Raw genomic sequence first — 15,888 nt, 5'->3', positions numbered from 1 at the left:
AGGCAGAGGCTGCAGTGAGCTGAGATTGCACCACTGCACTCCAGCCTGGGCGATAGAGTGAGACTCTCTCAAAAAAATAAAATGACACTCATTATCTCCTCTAATCAGTTCTTCTTTCCTTGGTCAGGCTCTATGACAATCGACTGCTTAGGAATTCTAAATGATCTCTCTGACTGTGAAGATAAGCTCTTTCCTATTGGATATCAGTAAGTAGCACTATAAAGAGAAGACAGCAGCCCCACAACCTGAATACACTGAAAGTCATTAAATGTAGAGGCATACTTGTTAGCTACTTTAAACTGCTACTAAGAGTTAATTACTTAGTTTGCTAGTTCTCTGATTCATCCGCTTGTAGATTGGGACTAAAGCAGCATTTATGTTAGCTGAATCCAGTTATAGAAGGAAAGTATTATTGACATCATTTCAGAATTACTTAAAACCTAAGTAGAAAACACAAGGTCAGTCTCTTAAGATTCCTCCAAATTGTCAGGTGTGGTGGCTCTCGCCTGTAATCCCAGCACTTTGGGAGGCTGAGACGGGCGGATCATGTGGTCAGGAGATCGAGACCATCCTGGCTAACACGGTGAAACCCCATCTTTACTAAAAAATACAAAAAACTAGCTGGGCGAGGTGGCGGGCGCCTGTAGTCCCAGCTACTCGGGAGGCTGAGGCAGGAGAATGGCGTAAACCCGGGAGGCGGAGCTTGCAGTGAGCTGAGATCCGGCCACTGCACTCCAGCCTGGGCGACAGAGCGAGACTCCATCTCAAAAAAAAAAAAAAAAAAAAAAAGATTCCTCCAAATTACATTTATCTCCATTCAGGAGTGCAGATTGTTTTCATGGATAAAACAGCTCATGCCCTGTTCCCAACTTTACATTTTATAAGTCCTTCTAAAACTATAAATCCCCACAATAATGATCAAAATTTTCAATAAGAATTTATAATCTTAGGCTGGGCACGGTGGCTCAAGCCTGTAATCCCAGCACTTTGGGAGGCCGAGGCAGGCGGATCACGAGGTCAGGAGATCGAGACCATCCTGGCAAACACGGTGAAACCCTGTCTCTATTAAAAATACAAAAAATTAGCCGGGCATGGTGGCTGGCGCCTGTAGTCCCAGCTACTCGGGAGGCTGAGGCAGGAGAGTGGCGAGAACCTGGGAGGCGGAGCTTGCAGTGAGCCAAGATCCGGCCACTGCACTCCAGCCTGGGCGACAGAGCAAGACTCCGTCTCAAAAAAAAGAAAAAAAAAACCAAGAATTTATAATCTTACCTATATGAAGCAAGTTGTTAAAATGTCTAACAAGCTAACAATACAAGTTCAAAATTCCCCTTCTACCGCTCTCGCGTTGGAGGCTCATTCTGCAATATATGCTCCAACTTACTCTATTCCTATTCCGATGACACAGTCTGTGCTCCACATTTAGCTGGCAGCTTTTCACACAAACCAGACTGCACTAGCATTCAGCAAATTTGAAGCAGTTACATTTCTCTTGTCTCATGGGGCTTTTCTCCCAAAGGAAACACCACAGGTTTGCCCTTTGTTTTATTTTCGGACCATACTTTGTATACATTGTAAGGCGGTAGTTCTGTCCTGAAGGCCAAAACTAATTTTTGTAGTAGTTAATATTTTTCTTTCTCTTGCTTTTAGGATATTTTACTATATTTGGTGCCTGCTTATGGTATAAGAAAAAAAGATCTTAGGCTATTTTCTGAGAGGCTAAGAAAAACCAAGGACTTCAAAAAGCTTGGAACAACCTAACTAGGGGAATCTGTACTAAGAACCCATGAAATAAAGCTAAGTTCTGTAATTAAAAGGACCAGGGAACCTAGGATGAAGAGAGGTTTTGAAAAATATTAGTTTCTGTTTCTGTCCTCTCCCTTATGATGATTTTCCCAAATCTGTTTACCCAGGTGTTCCAGGGTATACTGGAGCACCACAGATGCTCGCAAGCGCTGTGTATATACGTGTAAGATAGTGGAGTGCCGTCCTCCAGTCGTAGAGCCGGATATCAACAGCACTGTTGAACATGATGAAAACAGGACCATTGCCCATAGTCCAACATCTTTTACAGGTTAGTCTTGAATCAAGACGGGACTTGAGGCTGGGCACAGTGGTTCATGCCTGTAATCCCAGCACTTTGGGAGGCTGAGGCAGGTGAAGCACTTGAGGCCAGGAGTTCAAGAACAGCCTGGCCAACATGGTGAAACCCTGTCTCTACTAAAAAGGCAAAAAAAATAGCCAGGCATGGTGGCAGGCACCTGGAATCCCAGTAATTCCAGCCACTCGGGAGGCAGAGGCACAAGAATGACTTGAACCCGGGAGGCAGAGGTTGCAGTCAGCCAAGATCACGCCACTGCACTCTGACCTGGGTGACAGAGTGAGACTGTGTCTCAAAAAAAAAAAGAAAGATGGGTTGGAACTTGAATTCGATTCAGGGAGTGCTATGATTGAAAGCTGGGGGAAGTCATTTACTTGGGAGGTCTCATTTGCTTCTAGTTTTACATTTACCTGATAGCTGACTTTCTATTGGTTAATTAGTTTGATATTTTAATTGGGCTTTTTCAGTTAAGAGTTTTTATTTCCTGCCACAGAAAGTTCATCAAAAGAGAATCAAAACACAGCTGAAATTATAAGTCCTCCATCACCAGACCGACCTCCTCATTCGCAAACCTCTGGCTCCTGTTACTATCATGTCATCTCAAAGGTCCCCAGGATTCGAACACCCAGTTATTCTCCGACACAGAGATCCCCTGGCTGTCGGCCATTGCCTTCTGCAGGTAAAAGACTTTATTGACCTACTTGACCTAAGAAGATCAGCCCAAAGATTAATTTGTAATTCTTTCAGGCAGCTTTATCTCGGTGACTTTTACTGATTGAAAATGTAGATTCCGGTTGGGTGCGGTGGCTCACCCCTGTAATCCTAGCATTCTGGGAGGCCAGGGCAGGTGGATCACCTGAGGTCAGGAGTTCAAGACCAGCATGGCCAACATGGTGAAACCCTGTCTCTACTAAAAATACAAAAATTAGCCGCGTGTGGCGGCACATGCTTGTAATCCCAGCTACCCGGGAGGCTGAGGCAGGAGAATCGCTGGAACCCAGGAGGTGGAGGTTGCAGTAAGTCAAGATCATACCACTGAACTCCAGCCTGGGTGACAGAGTGAGACATTGTCTCAAAAAAATAAATAATAAATAAATAAATAGAAAATGTAGATTTCTAGTTATCTATAAATATATATATATGTATATATATATAGTCAAATCATTGAAACCAGTGACTTCTACACATTTGTTCTATCTACAATAGCATTTATTACTTTTTCTCTCTTGTTTAGGAAGTCCTACCCCAACCACTCATGAAATAGTCACAGTAGGTGATCCTTTACTCTCCTCTGGACTTCGAAGTATTGGCTCCAGGCGTCACAGTACCTCTTCCTTATCACCTCAGCGGTCCAAACTCCGGATAATGTCTCCAATGAGAACTGGGAATACTTACTCTAGGAATAGTGTTTCCTCAGTCTCCACCATTGGGACCGCTACTGATCTTGAATCAAGTGCCAAAGCAGTTGATCATGTCTTAGGGCCACTGAATTCAAGTACTAGTTTAGGGCAAAACACTTCCACCTCTTCAAATTTGCAAAGGACAGTGGTTACTGTAGGCAATAAAAACAGTCACTTGGATGGATCTTCATCTTCAGAAATGAAGCAGTCCAGTGCTTCAGACTTGGCCTCCAAGAGCTCCTCTTTAAAGGGAGAGAAGACCAAAGTGCTGAGTTCCAAGAGCTCAGAGGGATCTGCACATAATGTGGCTTACCCTGGAATTCCTAAACTGACCCCACAGGTTCATAACACAACATCTAGGGAACTGAATGTTAGTAAAATTGGCTCCTTTGCTGAACCCTCTTCGGTGTCGTTTTCTTCTAAAGAGGCCCTCTCCTTTCCACACCTCCATTTGAGAGGGCAAAGGAATGATCGAGACCAACACACAGATTCTACCCAATCAGCAAACCCCTCTCCAGATGAAGATACTGAAGTCAAAACCTTGAAGCTATCTGGAATGAGCAACAGATCATCCATTATCAATGAGCATATGGGATCTAGTTCCAGAGATAGGAGACAGAAAGGAAAAAAGTCTTGTAAAGAAACTTTCAAAGAAAAGCATTCCAGTAAATCTTTTTTGGAACCTGGTCAGGTGACAACTGGTGAGGAAGGAAACTTGAAGCCAGAGTTTATGGATGAGGTTTTGACGCCTGAGTATATGGGCCAAAGACCATGTAACAATGTTTCTTCTGATAAGATTGGTGATAAAGGCCTTTCTATGCCAGGAGTCCCCAAAGCTCCACCCATGCAAGTAGAAGGATCTGCCAAGGAATTACAGGCACCACGGAAACGCACAGTCAAAGTGACACTGACACCTCTAAAAATGGAAAATGAGAGTCAATCCAAAAACACCCTGAAGGAAAGTAGTCCTGCTTCCCCATTGCAAATAGAATCAACATCTCCCCCAGAACCAATTTCAGCCTCTGAAAATCCAGCAGATGGTCCAGTGGCCCAACCAAGCCCCAATAATACCTCATGCCAGGATTCTCAAAGTAACAACTATCAGAATCTTCCAGTACAGGACAGAAACCTAATGCTTCAAGATGGCCCCAAACCTCAGGAGGATGGCTCTTTTAAAAGGAGGTATCCCCGTCGCAGTGCCCGTGCACGTTCTAACATGTTCTTTGGGCTTACCCCACTCTATGGAGTAAGATCCTATGGTGAAGAAGACATTCCATTCTATAGCAGCTCAACTGGGAAGAAGCGAGGCAAGAGATCGGCTGAAGGACAGGTGGATGGGGCCGATGACTTAAGCACTTCGGATGAAGACGACTTATACTATTACAACTTCACTAGAACAGTGATTTCTTCAGGTGGAGAGGAACGACTAGCATCCCATAATTTATTTCGGGAGGAGGAACAGTGTGATCTTCCGAAAATCTCACAGTTGGATGGTGTTGATGATGGGACAGAGAGTGATACTAGTGTCACAGCCACAACAAGGAAAAGCAGCCAGATTCCAAAAAGAAACGGTAAAGAAAATGGAACAGAGAACTTAAAGATTGATCGACCTGAAGATGCTGGGGAGAAAGAACATGTCATCAAGAGTTCTGTTGGCCACAAAAATGAGCCAAAGATGGATAACTGCCATTCTGTAAGCAGAGTTAAAACACAGGGACAGGACTCCTTGGAAGCTCAGCTCAGCTCATTGGAGTCAAGCCGCAGAGTCCACACAAGTACCCCCTCAGACAAAAATTTACTGGACACCTATAATACTGAGCTCCTGAAATCAGATTCAGACAATAACAACAGTGATGACTGTGGGAATATCCTGCCTTCAGACATTATGGACTTTGTACTAAAGAATACTCCATCCATGCAGGCTTTGGGTGAGAGCCCAGAGTCATCTTCATCAGAACTCCTGAATCTTGGTGAAGGTTTGGGTCTTGACAGTAATCGTGAAAAAGACATGGGTCTTTTTGAAGTATTTTCTCAGCAGCTGCCTACAACAGAACCTGTGGATAGTAGTGTCTCTTCCTCTATCTCAGCAGAGGAACAGTTTGAGTTGCCTCTAGAGCTACCATCTGATCTGTCTGTCTTGACCACTCGGAGTCCCACTGTCCCCAGCCAGAATCCCAGTAGACTAGCTGTAATCTCAGACTCAGGGGAGAAGAGAGTAACCATCACAGAAAAGTCTGTAGCCTCCTCTGAAGGTGACCCAGCACTGCTGAGCCCAGGAGTAGATCCAACTCCTGAAGGCCACATGACTCCTGATCATTTTATCCAAGGACACATGGATGCAGACCACATCTCTAGCCCTCCTTGTGGTTCAGTAGAGCAAGGTCATGGCAACAATCAGGATTTAACTAGAAACAGTAGCACCCCTGGCCTTCAGGTACCTGTTTCCCCAACTGTTCCTATCCAGAACCAGAAGTATGTGCCCAATTCTACTGATAGTCCTGGCCCGTCTCAGATTTCCAATGCAGCTGTCCAGACCACTCCACCCCACCTGAAGCCAGCCACTGAGAAACTCATAGTTGTTAATCAGAACATGCAGCCACTTTATGTTCTCCAAACTCTTCCAAATGGAGTGACACAAAAAATCCAATTGACCTCTTCCGTTAGTTCTACACCCAGTGTGATGGAGACAAATACTTCAGTACTGGGGCCCATGGGAAGTGGTCTCACCCTCACCACAGGACTAAATCCAAGCTTGCCAACTTCTCAATCTTTGTTCCCTTCTGCTAGCAAAGGATTGCTACCCATGTCTCATCACCAGCACTTACATTCCTTCCCTGCAGCTACTCAAAGTAGTTTCCCACCCAACATCAGCAGTCCTCCTTCAGGCCTGCTTATTGGGGTTCAGCCTCCTCCAGATCCCCAACTTTTGGTTTCAGAATCCAGCCAGAGGACAGACCTCAGTACCACAGTAGCCACTCCATCCTCTGGACTCAAGAAAAGACCCATATCTCGTCTACAGACCCGAAAGAATAAAAAACTTGCTCCCTCTAGTACCCCTTCAAACATTGCCCCTTCCGATGTGGTTTCTAATATGACGTTGATTAACTTCACACCCTCCCAGCTTCCTAATCATCCCAATCTGTTAGATTTGGGGTCACTTAATACTTCATCTCATCGAACTGTCCCCAACATCATAAAAAGATCTAAATCTAGCATCATGTATTTTGAACCGGCACCCCTGTTACCACAGAGTGTGGGAGGAACTGCTGCCACAGCGTCGGGCACATCAACAATAAGCCAGGATACTAGCCACCTCACATCAGGGTCTGTGTCTGGCTTGGCATCCAGTTCCTCTGTCTTGAATGTTGTATCCATGCAAACTACCACAACCCCTACAAGTAGTGCATCAGTTCCAGGACACGTCACCTTAACCAACCCGAGGTTGCTTGGTACCCCAGATATTGGCTCAATAAGCAATCTTTTAATCAAAGCTAGCCAGCAGAGCCTGGGGATTCAGGACCAACCTGTGGCTTTACCACCAAGTTCAGGAATGTTTCCACAACTGGGGACATCACAGACCCCCTCTACTGCTGCAATGACAGCAGCATCTAGCATCTGTGTGCTCCCCTCCACTCAGACTACAGGCGTAACAGCCACTTCACCTTCTGGGGAAGCAGACGAACACTATCAGCTTCAGCATGTGAACCAGCTCCTTGCCAGCAAAACTGGGATTCATTCTTCCCAGCGTGATCTTGATTCTGCGTCAGGGCCCCAGGTATCCAACTTTACCCAGACGGTAGACGCTCCTAAAAGCGTGGGGCTGGAGCAGAACAAGGCTTTATCCTCAGCTGTACAAGCCAGCTCCACCTCTCCTGGGGGTTCTCCATCCTCTCCATCCTCTGGACAGCGGTCAGCAAGCCCTTCAGTGCCGGGTCCCACTAAACCCAAACCAAAAACCAAACGGTTTCAGCTGCCTCTAGACAAAGGGAATGGCAAGAAGCACAAAGTTTCCCATTTGCGGACCAGTTCTTCTGAAGCACACATTCCAGACCAAGAAGCAACGTCCCTGACCTCAGGCACAGGGTGAGAGATCCAAATACTAGCTAGGCTAGGTCTGTGGGATTTCATGCTGTAAATTAGGGGCTGTTGATGTGGTACACTCTTCTGTTCAAGTTGCGTTACTTGGGAGTTTTCTGGGTTTTGAATTTTTTTCTCTCTGAGTGGTGATTTATATAGCAAAATGTAGTTCCATCCATGGGCGGTTTGTCTCTTGGATAGAACCACATCTAATTACTTTTTGCTCTGATTTCAAACAGTGTTGCTGTTTGTTCCTGTTTCTTTTTTACTGAGGCTTATACTACAGAATGATTATTCTTATCTTGAGGGCAAAGCTCCCTCTGGTAAATCCACATAGAGTCCTTTTTTTAAAACTTTATCATTGAAAGCCAAGCACAGTGACTCATGTCTATAATCCCAGCACTTTAGAAGGCTGAGGCAGAAGGATTGCTTGAGCTCAGGAGTTCAAGATCAGCCTGTGCAAAATAGTAAGACCCTGTCTCTACAAAAAAAAATTTTTTTGTAGAGTGTGTGTGGTGTGGTGTTGCACACCTGTAGCCCCAGCTATTCAGGAGGCTGAGGTGGGAGGATTGTTTGAGCCCAAGAGTTAGAGGCTAAATGAGCCATGGTCATGCCATTGCACTCCAGCCTAGGTGGAGTGCACCTATGTAGCGACCACTTGGATCAAGATACAGAACATTTCTAGCAACCCACAAGGGTGCCTTCTCTTATAAGGTCAGTGCCCCCTCAAAGTAACCATTATTCTAACCTTTATGACCTTAGGTCAGTTTTGCTGGCTTATAGACTTTATCAGATCCTGATAGAGCCATTTCTTTCAACTCACCTCCACATTCTGTACATATTTACTGGTGGTTTGTCTTGAAAAGATACAAACGCCTGTGTTCCAGGACTCCAGGAGCAGAGGCTGAGCAGCAGGATACAGCTAATGTGGAGCAGTCCTCCCAGAAGGAATGTGGGCAACCTGCAGGGTAAGCTGAAGAATTTGTCCTTTAAGACTAAGCTCTTGGCCGGGCGTGGTGGCTCACGCCTGTAATCCCAGCACTTTGGGAAGCCGAGATGGGCAGAGACTCTGTCTCAAAAAAAAAAAAAAAAAAAAAGACTAAGTTCTCAATTTTGTCCACCTCATTTAAAAAATAGTTCTTCCAGGCCAGGCTCACGTCTGTAATCGTAGCACTTTGGGAGGCCAAGGCGGGCAGTTCACGAGGTCAGATCAAGACCATCCTGGCTAACATGGTGAAACCCCATCTTTACTAAAAATACAAAAATAATTAGCCGGGCATGGTAGTGGGCGCCTGTAGTCCCAGCTAGTCGGGAGGCTGAGGCAGGGGGATGGCGTGAACCCAGGAGGCAGAGCTTGCAGTGAGCTGAGATCCGGCCACTGCACTCCAGCCTGGGCGACAGAGCAAGACTCCATCTCAAAAAACAAAAAAAGGTAAAAAAATAGTTCTTCCTGATTCACATTTTTGTTTTCTTGCCAAAGTTTTTTAAATGGGAATAATACAGGCTTGTAAAAAAGTAAACAAAAAAATAGAACAGAGGAATTATTTAAGTAATGGATAATAGTTTCCTGTTTGTCCCCCTCACCCCCGCCCAATCTATTCCCTAGAGGTGGTCATTGCTAATAATTTGTTTTTATCTATGCAGACATTTCTATGCATATACAGATAAACATGGTATATATATGAATATGTATATGCTTTTTTACATAAAAGGAATAATACTGCACATACTGTTCTATATTTGGCTTTTCACTTATGTGCATCTTTCTATGCCAGTATATATAGGTGTGCTTCACTTTTTAAATCGCTGCCCCCAATTCTATTGTGTGGATCTACGGTAATTTAATGAGTCCTCTAGTGATATATATTTGGATTGTTTCCAGAATTTATTTAGTTTAAAAAAGTGAAAATTGGGCCTGGACACAGTGGCTCATGCCTCTAATCCCAACACTTTGGGAGACCAAGGCAGGAGGACTGCTTGAGCCCAGGAGTTTGAAACCAACCTTGGCAACATAGGGAGACCCTGTCTCTACAAAAATTAAAAATTAGCCAGGCATGGTGGTGCACATCCACATTCCAAGCTAAGGTAGGAGGATTGCTTGAGCCTGGGAATCGGAGGATGCAGCAAGCCGTGATTGCCACTGCACTCCAACCTAGACAACAAAGTGAGACCGTATCTCAAAAAAAAAAAAAAAAAAAAAAGTGAAAATTGGTGGTGGTTTATAAGCTCATGCAGCTTATTTTTTATTTTTAGTTAAACCAGCTAACTTATTTAAGTAACTTTAGAATTGCTTCTGACAAGTGTCCTTTCATTTTTTCTAATACTAAGAGTATGAGAAGAATTTCAAGGGCACAATTTACAACTTTAAAAACAGAAACAAAGTCAGTATTTGGTAAAGAATCTCACAAAAGAGTTTTATATTATGTACCATACAGTGGTGTGGTGGTTCTATTCATTCCACAAGTTCTACAGAAAGCCCCCTGTGGTTCATTTTCTAACAGTTATTTTGTATACCAGAGCTGTATAGAAAATTATGGATGTTTTTCTTCGAATTTAAGAACTAACTGATACTATATCTTACATTTGGTTTTTATTTAGACAAGTGGCTGTTCTTCCGGAAGTTCAGGTGACCCAAAATCCAGCAAATGAGCAAGAAAGTACAGGTATGTGGGTGGGTAACAGGTTAGAATCCGAGAATATCAACGTTAAAAGGACCATGAAAATGACCCACTTTACCTACTTATTTTCTATGTTAAAAAAAAAAAAAAATCTAAGCTCCAAAGAAGTTAAGTGATTTGGCCCACATTGGAGACTGAAACTTGGCACACCTGTCTCTTGGTGCAGTGTTCTTCCAGTACATATTCTATGATCATCTGTCAGCTAAGGACTCAAGACAGTACCCATACTCTTCTGCTATACTGGTTTTACCAGCACTGAGGTTTAAATAGCTAGTAATAACCTGACTTCACTTTTTAGTTGTCACTAAAGAAAACTAAGAACCATTTTTATTAGATAGTCAGATTTTGGTTACAATACCAGATACATCGCCATAGCATTTTCCATCAGTTCTAATGAATTTGATGAGGAAACAAATGGTCACTTTAAGATTAGAGAGGTCTGGCTATAACTCTTTGAGGACAGTTGGTTATTGAAAAACTATCAGATTGTCGTACCAGAAATTCTACCACAGAGACAACTTCATGTGAAAAAAATTCTGGTTTTAGTCACTACTTTCTAGCAATGACCTAGGCAAGCTCTTTGAGTCTTGGATTTGTTACGTGTAAATGGGAATAATAAACCAACTGTGGAATGTGGTTAGGCTTAGAGATCATTTATGTAAAATACTCTACAGGTAGTCAGTGCTCAGTGAGCATTTGTTGCTGCAACCACTTTGGCCCCTATCTATTTTCTCCCTATTAGAACCTAAAACAGTGGAAGAAGAAGAAAGTAATTTCAGCTCTCCACTGATGCTTTGGCTTCAGCAAGAACAAAAGCGGAAGGAAAGCATTACTGAGAAAAAACCCAAGAAAGGACTTGTTTTTGAAATTTCCAGTGATGATGGCTTTCAGATCTGTGCAGAAAGTATTGAAGGTGAGTGGATTAAATCAGATTGACTCATCAGCAGAAGCCCTGTTTCAGCCAGAGCTTCATTTTCTGAGTATTAGCACCATTTAGGTGGATGTTTTATGCTAGGAAGTATGGGGGATACCTGGAGGCATCATACGTTTTCCTTGTCCTTGAGAAGTTTGTCTTGTTGGAGAAATAGCCATATTTTACATGAAAAATTAATGATACAGATTATGTTTTCAACATTGCACACACCTTAGCGGAGCCCATGAGAACCCTGCTTCCCCCCACCAGCCTTGTCTTTTGCCATTCCCTCATGCGCCTTCTGTACCCTTCTCTCTCCCTTGTGTGCCTTCACACATGCTTTCTCCTCTGCCTGGAGTTCTCTCCCTGCCCTCAGTCACCTGGTGAGCTCCAGCTCACCCTTCAAGATCCAGCTCAGACGGTCTTTCCTGACCTTCTGAGGTAGCTAAGCCCTCCCTCTCCCTCCTTTTGAATCTTACATGTTCTTCTCTCATAGCTTAAAATTTGTTTTGTACATGTTTGTTTACTTTTATCACTCAACAGCAAACTCTCCATAAGGGCTGGAATTTTATTTTCTTATCCATCTTTGTATCGCAAGCATGTAGGTATTCATCCGCCTTTGAAGGACCAGTAAATGTTCTCTAGGCTGTAAGTACTAGAAGAGTTCAAGGAGAGAAAGGTCACCATGGGTGAGTTAGGGTTATCAAAAACCCATGAAGATTAATAGAAGATTCTGTTAAAGGAGAAAATGGAATTTTGGTTAGGCAAAGAAGAATGCAGGGCTCTCTAGGAAGAAGAAGGAAGGTAAGCAAAGTTAGAAAGGCATGATTGCATTTGGTGGGTTTAGAGTAGTGTCAGGTGAGATGGCGTTGAAATCCATGTCAGGTGGTAGTGAAAGTGTCTGGACGGAGGGAGGAGGAAAACGAACAAAAGGGACTAAGATGGCGTATTTCCGGGTTCTTCATCACCAACTTTCCCGCGCCCGGGAAACCCACAGGTCAACTGCGCAGGCGCAACCTGACGTCTGACTGGGGAAACCGAAACCTACCTGGCCGCGCCTACCGCACGGCCCCCAACCCGCCCATGGCCGGCCTACTGCCCTCCCACTCCCAGGCCCGAGATGTAAAAGCCGCTCCGGGCAGACACGCGGCGCGAACTTCCTCGGCCCCTTCTCATACGCGGACCCAGGAACTTCGCCCGAGAACGCTGGAGACCGGTGAACTTCGCCTTATCTTCTTTCACATTGGCTAGCTAATAAAGTTCTTTTTTACTTTGCCTACTTGCCTTTTCTCTGGCGCCTGCTCTGGTGGTCGTATAAAACAAATCAGAAAGAAAATTGGGAAGGTGGATTGGGACAAGTTTTAGAGGGCCCTCAGTGCCAAACCATGAGGCCTTTGAAAACTGGAGGGAGTGAATAGAAGCAGAATTTCAGGAAACATAATGTGATAAGCTCTCTATATAAGACAGATTGAACTGGAGATGCTCAAAGATGAGAGTTCACTAATGAGAGTATTGCTAGAGTAGAGATGTCTGGTAATAAAACCCACATTTGGTGGGAAAAGAAAGGAAAGGAAAGGAGAATGAACACACTTGGTTGAATATGGAGAGGGGAGAGTCAAAGATGACCCTAAAGATTCAGGCCTGGGTGACTAAAACAAAAGATAATGCATGGAGAACAAAGGAGATAAGGAGTATGGAAGTTCCACAGGAGACATTGATGTGGAGTGATGTAAGAAATCCATGTGGAAATGCCTAGAAAACGAAGAGATCACAGAATCTTGGGTTAGAGCTGGAAGGAACTGTAAGGATTTTCAAGTTCTGCTCTTAACTTTAAGGAACAGAGAGGTTATGATCTTCCCACAGTCCTGGTTAAATCTTTTCTTTTTTGAGATGGAGTCTCGCTCTGTCACCAGGCTGGAGTGCAGTGGGTCGATCTCGCTCACTGCAAGCTCCGCCTCCCGGGTTCACACCATTCACCATTCTCCTGCCTCAGCCTCTGGAGCAGCTGGGACTACAGGCGCCCGCCACCACGCCTGGCTAATTTCTCTTTGTATTTTTTTTTTTTTTTTTTGAGACGGAGTCTCGCTCTCGCCCAGGCTGGAGTGCAGTGGCCGGATCTCAGCTCACTGCAAGCTCCGCCTCCCAGGTTCACGCCATTCTCCTGCCTCAGCCTCCCGAGTAGCTGGGACTAGAGGCGCCCGCCACCTCGCCCGGCTAGTTTTTTGTATTTTTTAGTAGAGATGGGGTTTCACCGTGTTAGCCAGGATGGTCTCGATCTCCTGACCTCGTGATCCGCCCGTCTCAGCCTCCCGAAGTGCTGGGATTACAGGCTTGAGCCACCGCGCCCGGCCTCTCTTTGTATTTTTAGTAGAGATGGGTTTCCCCGTGTTAGCCAAGATGGTCTCCATCTCCTGACCTCGTGATCCGCCCACCTCGGCCTCCCAAAGTGCTGGGATTACAGGTGTGAGCCACCGCACCTGACCTAAATCATTACTAGTGCTGTTTTGATTAGGGGTACAGGGAACATAATAGTACCAAACATTCAGATGTGAGACCCATACTTCCATCAAGGGTTGTGAATGCGTTGGGGATTCAGATGTGATTTCGGAAGGTCTGACTTTCCTTAGTGCTTCTGTGTCCTCCAACAGAAAGAAGCCCTGCTGGGGAGTGCACCTTTCCAGCTCCTTTCACATGTAATGAACTGATTTAAACTCTAAGCAAAATAACAAAACACTGTTCTAGGAGGTCAAGTGTTCACACTCTAGGGATTCTAAGCACAGTGCTTGTGCACATCATTGGTATTCAGAAGGGTTTATGTGCATATTTTCTGGCTTACAGTTTTATTTATTTTCTTTCAGATGCCTGGAAGTCATTGACAGATAAAGTCCAGGAAGCTCGATCAAATGCCCGCCTAAAGCAGCTCTCATTTGCAGGTAATGGCTGGAGGTGTTACTCCACTCCTGTCTCAGAATATTCTGCTAAATTGTTTGCCTAAGGCAGAGTTGATTTTGTGGGGAAAAAAATCAGTTAAAAGAACTTTTTTTCACAGCTTTATTGAGATTTAATTCATATGCCATACAGTTCACCCATCTAAAGCATACAATTCAGTGGTTTTTAATATATTCAGAGTTGTACGACCACCACTACTCTATAACTCCAGAACATTCTCATCATCCCTAAAAGAAACCCCCTATTCATTAGGAGTCATTCCTCAGCCCCTGGCAACCACAAATCTACTTTCTGTCTCTATGGATTTGATTATTCTGGACATTTCATATAAATGAAATCAGATAATATGTAGCTTTTTGTGACTGTCTTCTTTCACTCAACACAATACTTTCCAGGTTCTTCCCTTCTGTTACATCTTGCCTTCCACATCAGTACTTCATTCCTTTTTATTGCCAAAGATTCCATTGTGTAGATATACCATATGTTGCTTATCCATTTATTAGTCAATGGACATTTGGGTTTTTTCTACTTTCTGCTGCAAATAATGTTGCCACAAATATTCATGTTCAAGTTATTGTGTAGACATGTTTTTATTTTTCTTCGGTACATACCTCAGAGTGGAATTGCTGGGTCATAGGGTAACTCTTTAACTTTTTGAAGTACTGCCAGGTTGTTGTTTTTCTTCCAAAGTGGCTATACCATTTTACATTCCCATCTGCAATGTACAGGTGTTCCCATTTCTCCACCTTTGCCAACACTTACCTGTTTTTGTTTTTTTTTTTAAGACATGGTAGTGTGAAATGTTATCTTTTCTTAAAGTTGAAATCATTTACCATTGGTATTAGACTTCATATTAAATTAGGTAGCATACAAACTTATTAATACACTTGTTTTGAGCAAACACTAAAGATTGTAATCAGCTGGATGCTGTGGCTCACACCTGTAATCCCAACACTTTGGGTGGCCCAGGCAGGAGGATTGTTTGAGGCCAGGAGTTCAATACCAGCCTGGGCAACATAGAGAGACTACATCTCTACAAAAAATAAAAATATAGCTGGGCACGGTGGCTCACGCCTGTAATCCCAGCACTCTGGGAGGCCAAGGCGGGCGAATCACGAGGTCAGGATATCGAGACCATCCTGGCTAACATGGTGAAACCCCATCTCTACTAAAATACAAAAAAATTAGCCGGGTGTGGTGGCGGGCACCTGTAGTCCCAGCTACTGGGGAGGCTGGGGCAGGAGAATGGTGTGAACCGAGGAGGTGGAGCTTGCAGTGAGCCGAGATTGTGCCACTGCACTCCAGCCTGGGCGACAGAGCAAGACTCCGTCTCAAAAAAAAAAAAAAAAAAAAAATCAGTTTTTAAATTAGGCAGGCATGATGGCACATGCCTGTGGTTCCAGCTACTTGGGAGGCTGATGTGGGAGGATCTCATTGAGCCTGGGAGGTCAAGCCTACAGTGAGCCAAGATTATGTCACTGTACTCCAGCCTGGGTGAGAGAACAAGACCCTGTCTCAAAAAAAAAAAAAAAAAGATAATCCTGCTCATAATTTTTACAATTCTACCCCAAAAATACGAGTCACATCCCTTTCTTTTTCTCTGACATAGCCCTTGTTATTCTCTCACCTGCAATGTTAAAAAGCCCTATAACTGAGTCTCCTATCTCGCCTCCTTGTACCTTCCGAGTCTCCAGAGGTGCCTCAAAATCTTACTATTGCCTACTAGTTACAGAGTACAATCTTCAACCCTTATGTATTTGTTATTAGTAAATA

At 44.0% G+C, this 15,888-nt stretch overlaps 1 protein-coding gene across 12 annotated transcripts in view; it reads left to right on the top strand.

The window, feature by feature from the left end:
- KMT2A (lysine methyltransferase 2A) overlaps nt 1-15,888 on the top strand; it is a 93,861-nt gene that overhangs the window by 65,531 nt on the left and 12,442 nt on the right. For 7 of the 12 annotated variants that reach the window (XM_021926601.2, XM_031652914.1, XM_031652913.1 and 4 more), the window contains 8 exons: nt 128-206; nt 1,911-2,071; nt 2,592-2,777; nt 3,333-7,581; nt 8,442-8,543; nt 10,174-10,238; nt 10,996-11,166; nt 14,025-14,099. In XM_021926601.2, the coding sequence (XP_021782293.2) occupies nt 128-206; nt 1,911-2,071; nt 2,592-2,777; nt 3,333-7,581; nt 8,442-8,543; nt 10,174-10,238; nt 10,996-11,166; nt 14,025-14,099 (5,088 nt within the window). Of the gene's footprint in view, nt 1-127; nt 207-1,910; nt 2,072-2,591; nt 2,778-3,332; nt 7,582-8,441; nt 8,544-10,173; nt 10,239-10,995; nt 11,167-12,163; nt 12,442-14,024; nt 14,100-15,888 lie in introns of those variants that run through there. The other 5 variants (XM_009187404.4, XM_031652910.1, XM_009187403.4 and 2 more) reach the window with 2 other exon arrangements.

Source organism: Papio anubis, chromosome 12 (assembly GCF_008728515.1).
Source record: "Papio anubis isolate 15944 chromosome 12, Panubis1.0, whole genome shotgun sequence".
Classification (NCBI taxonomy): Eukaryota; Metazoa; Chordata; class Mammalia; order Primates; family Cercopithecidae; genus Papio; species Papio anubis.
This window is presented reverse-complemented; position numbering and strand designations above follow the sequence as displayed.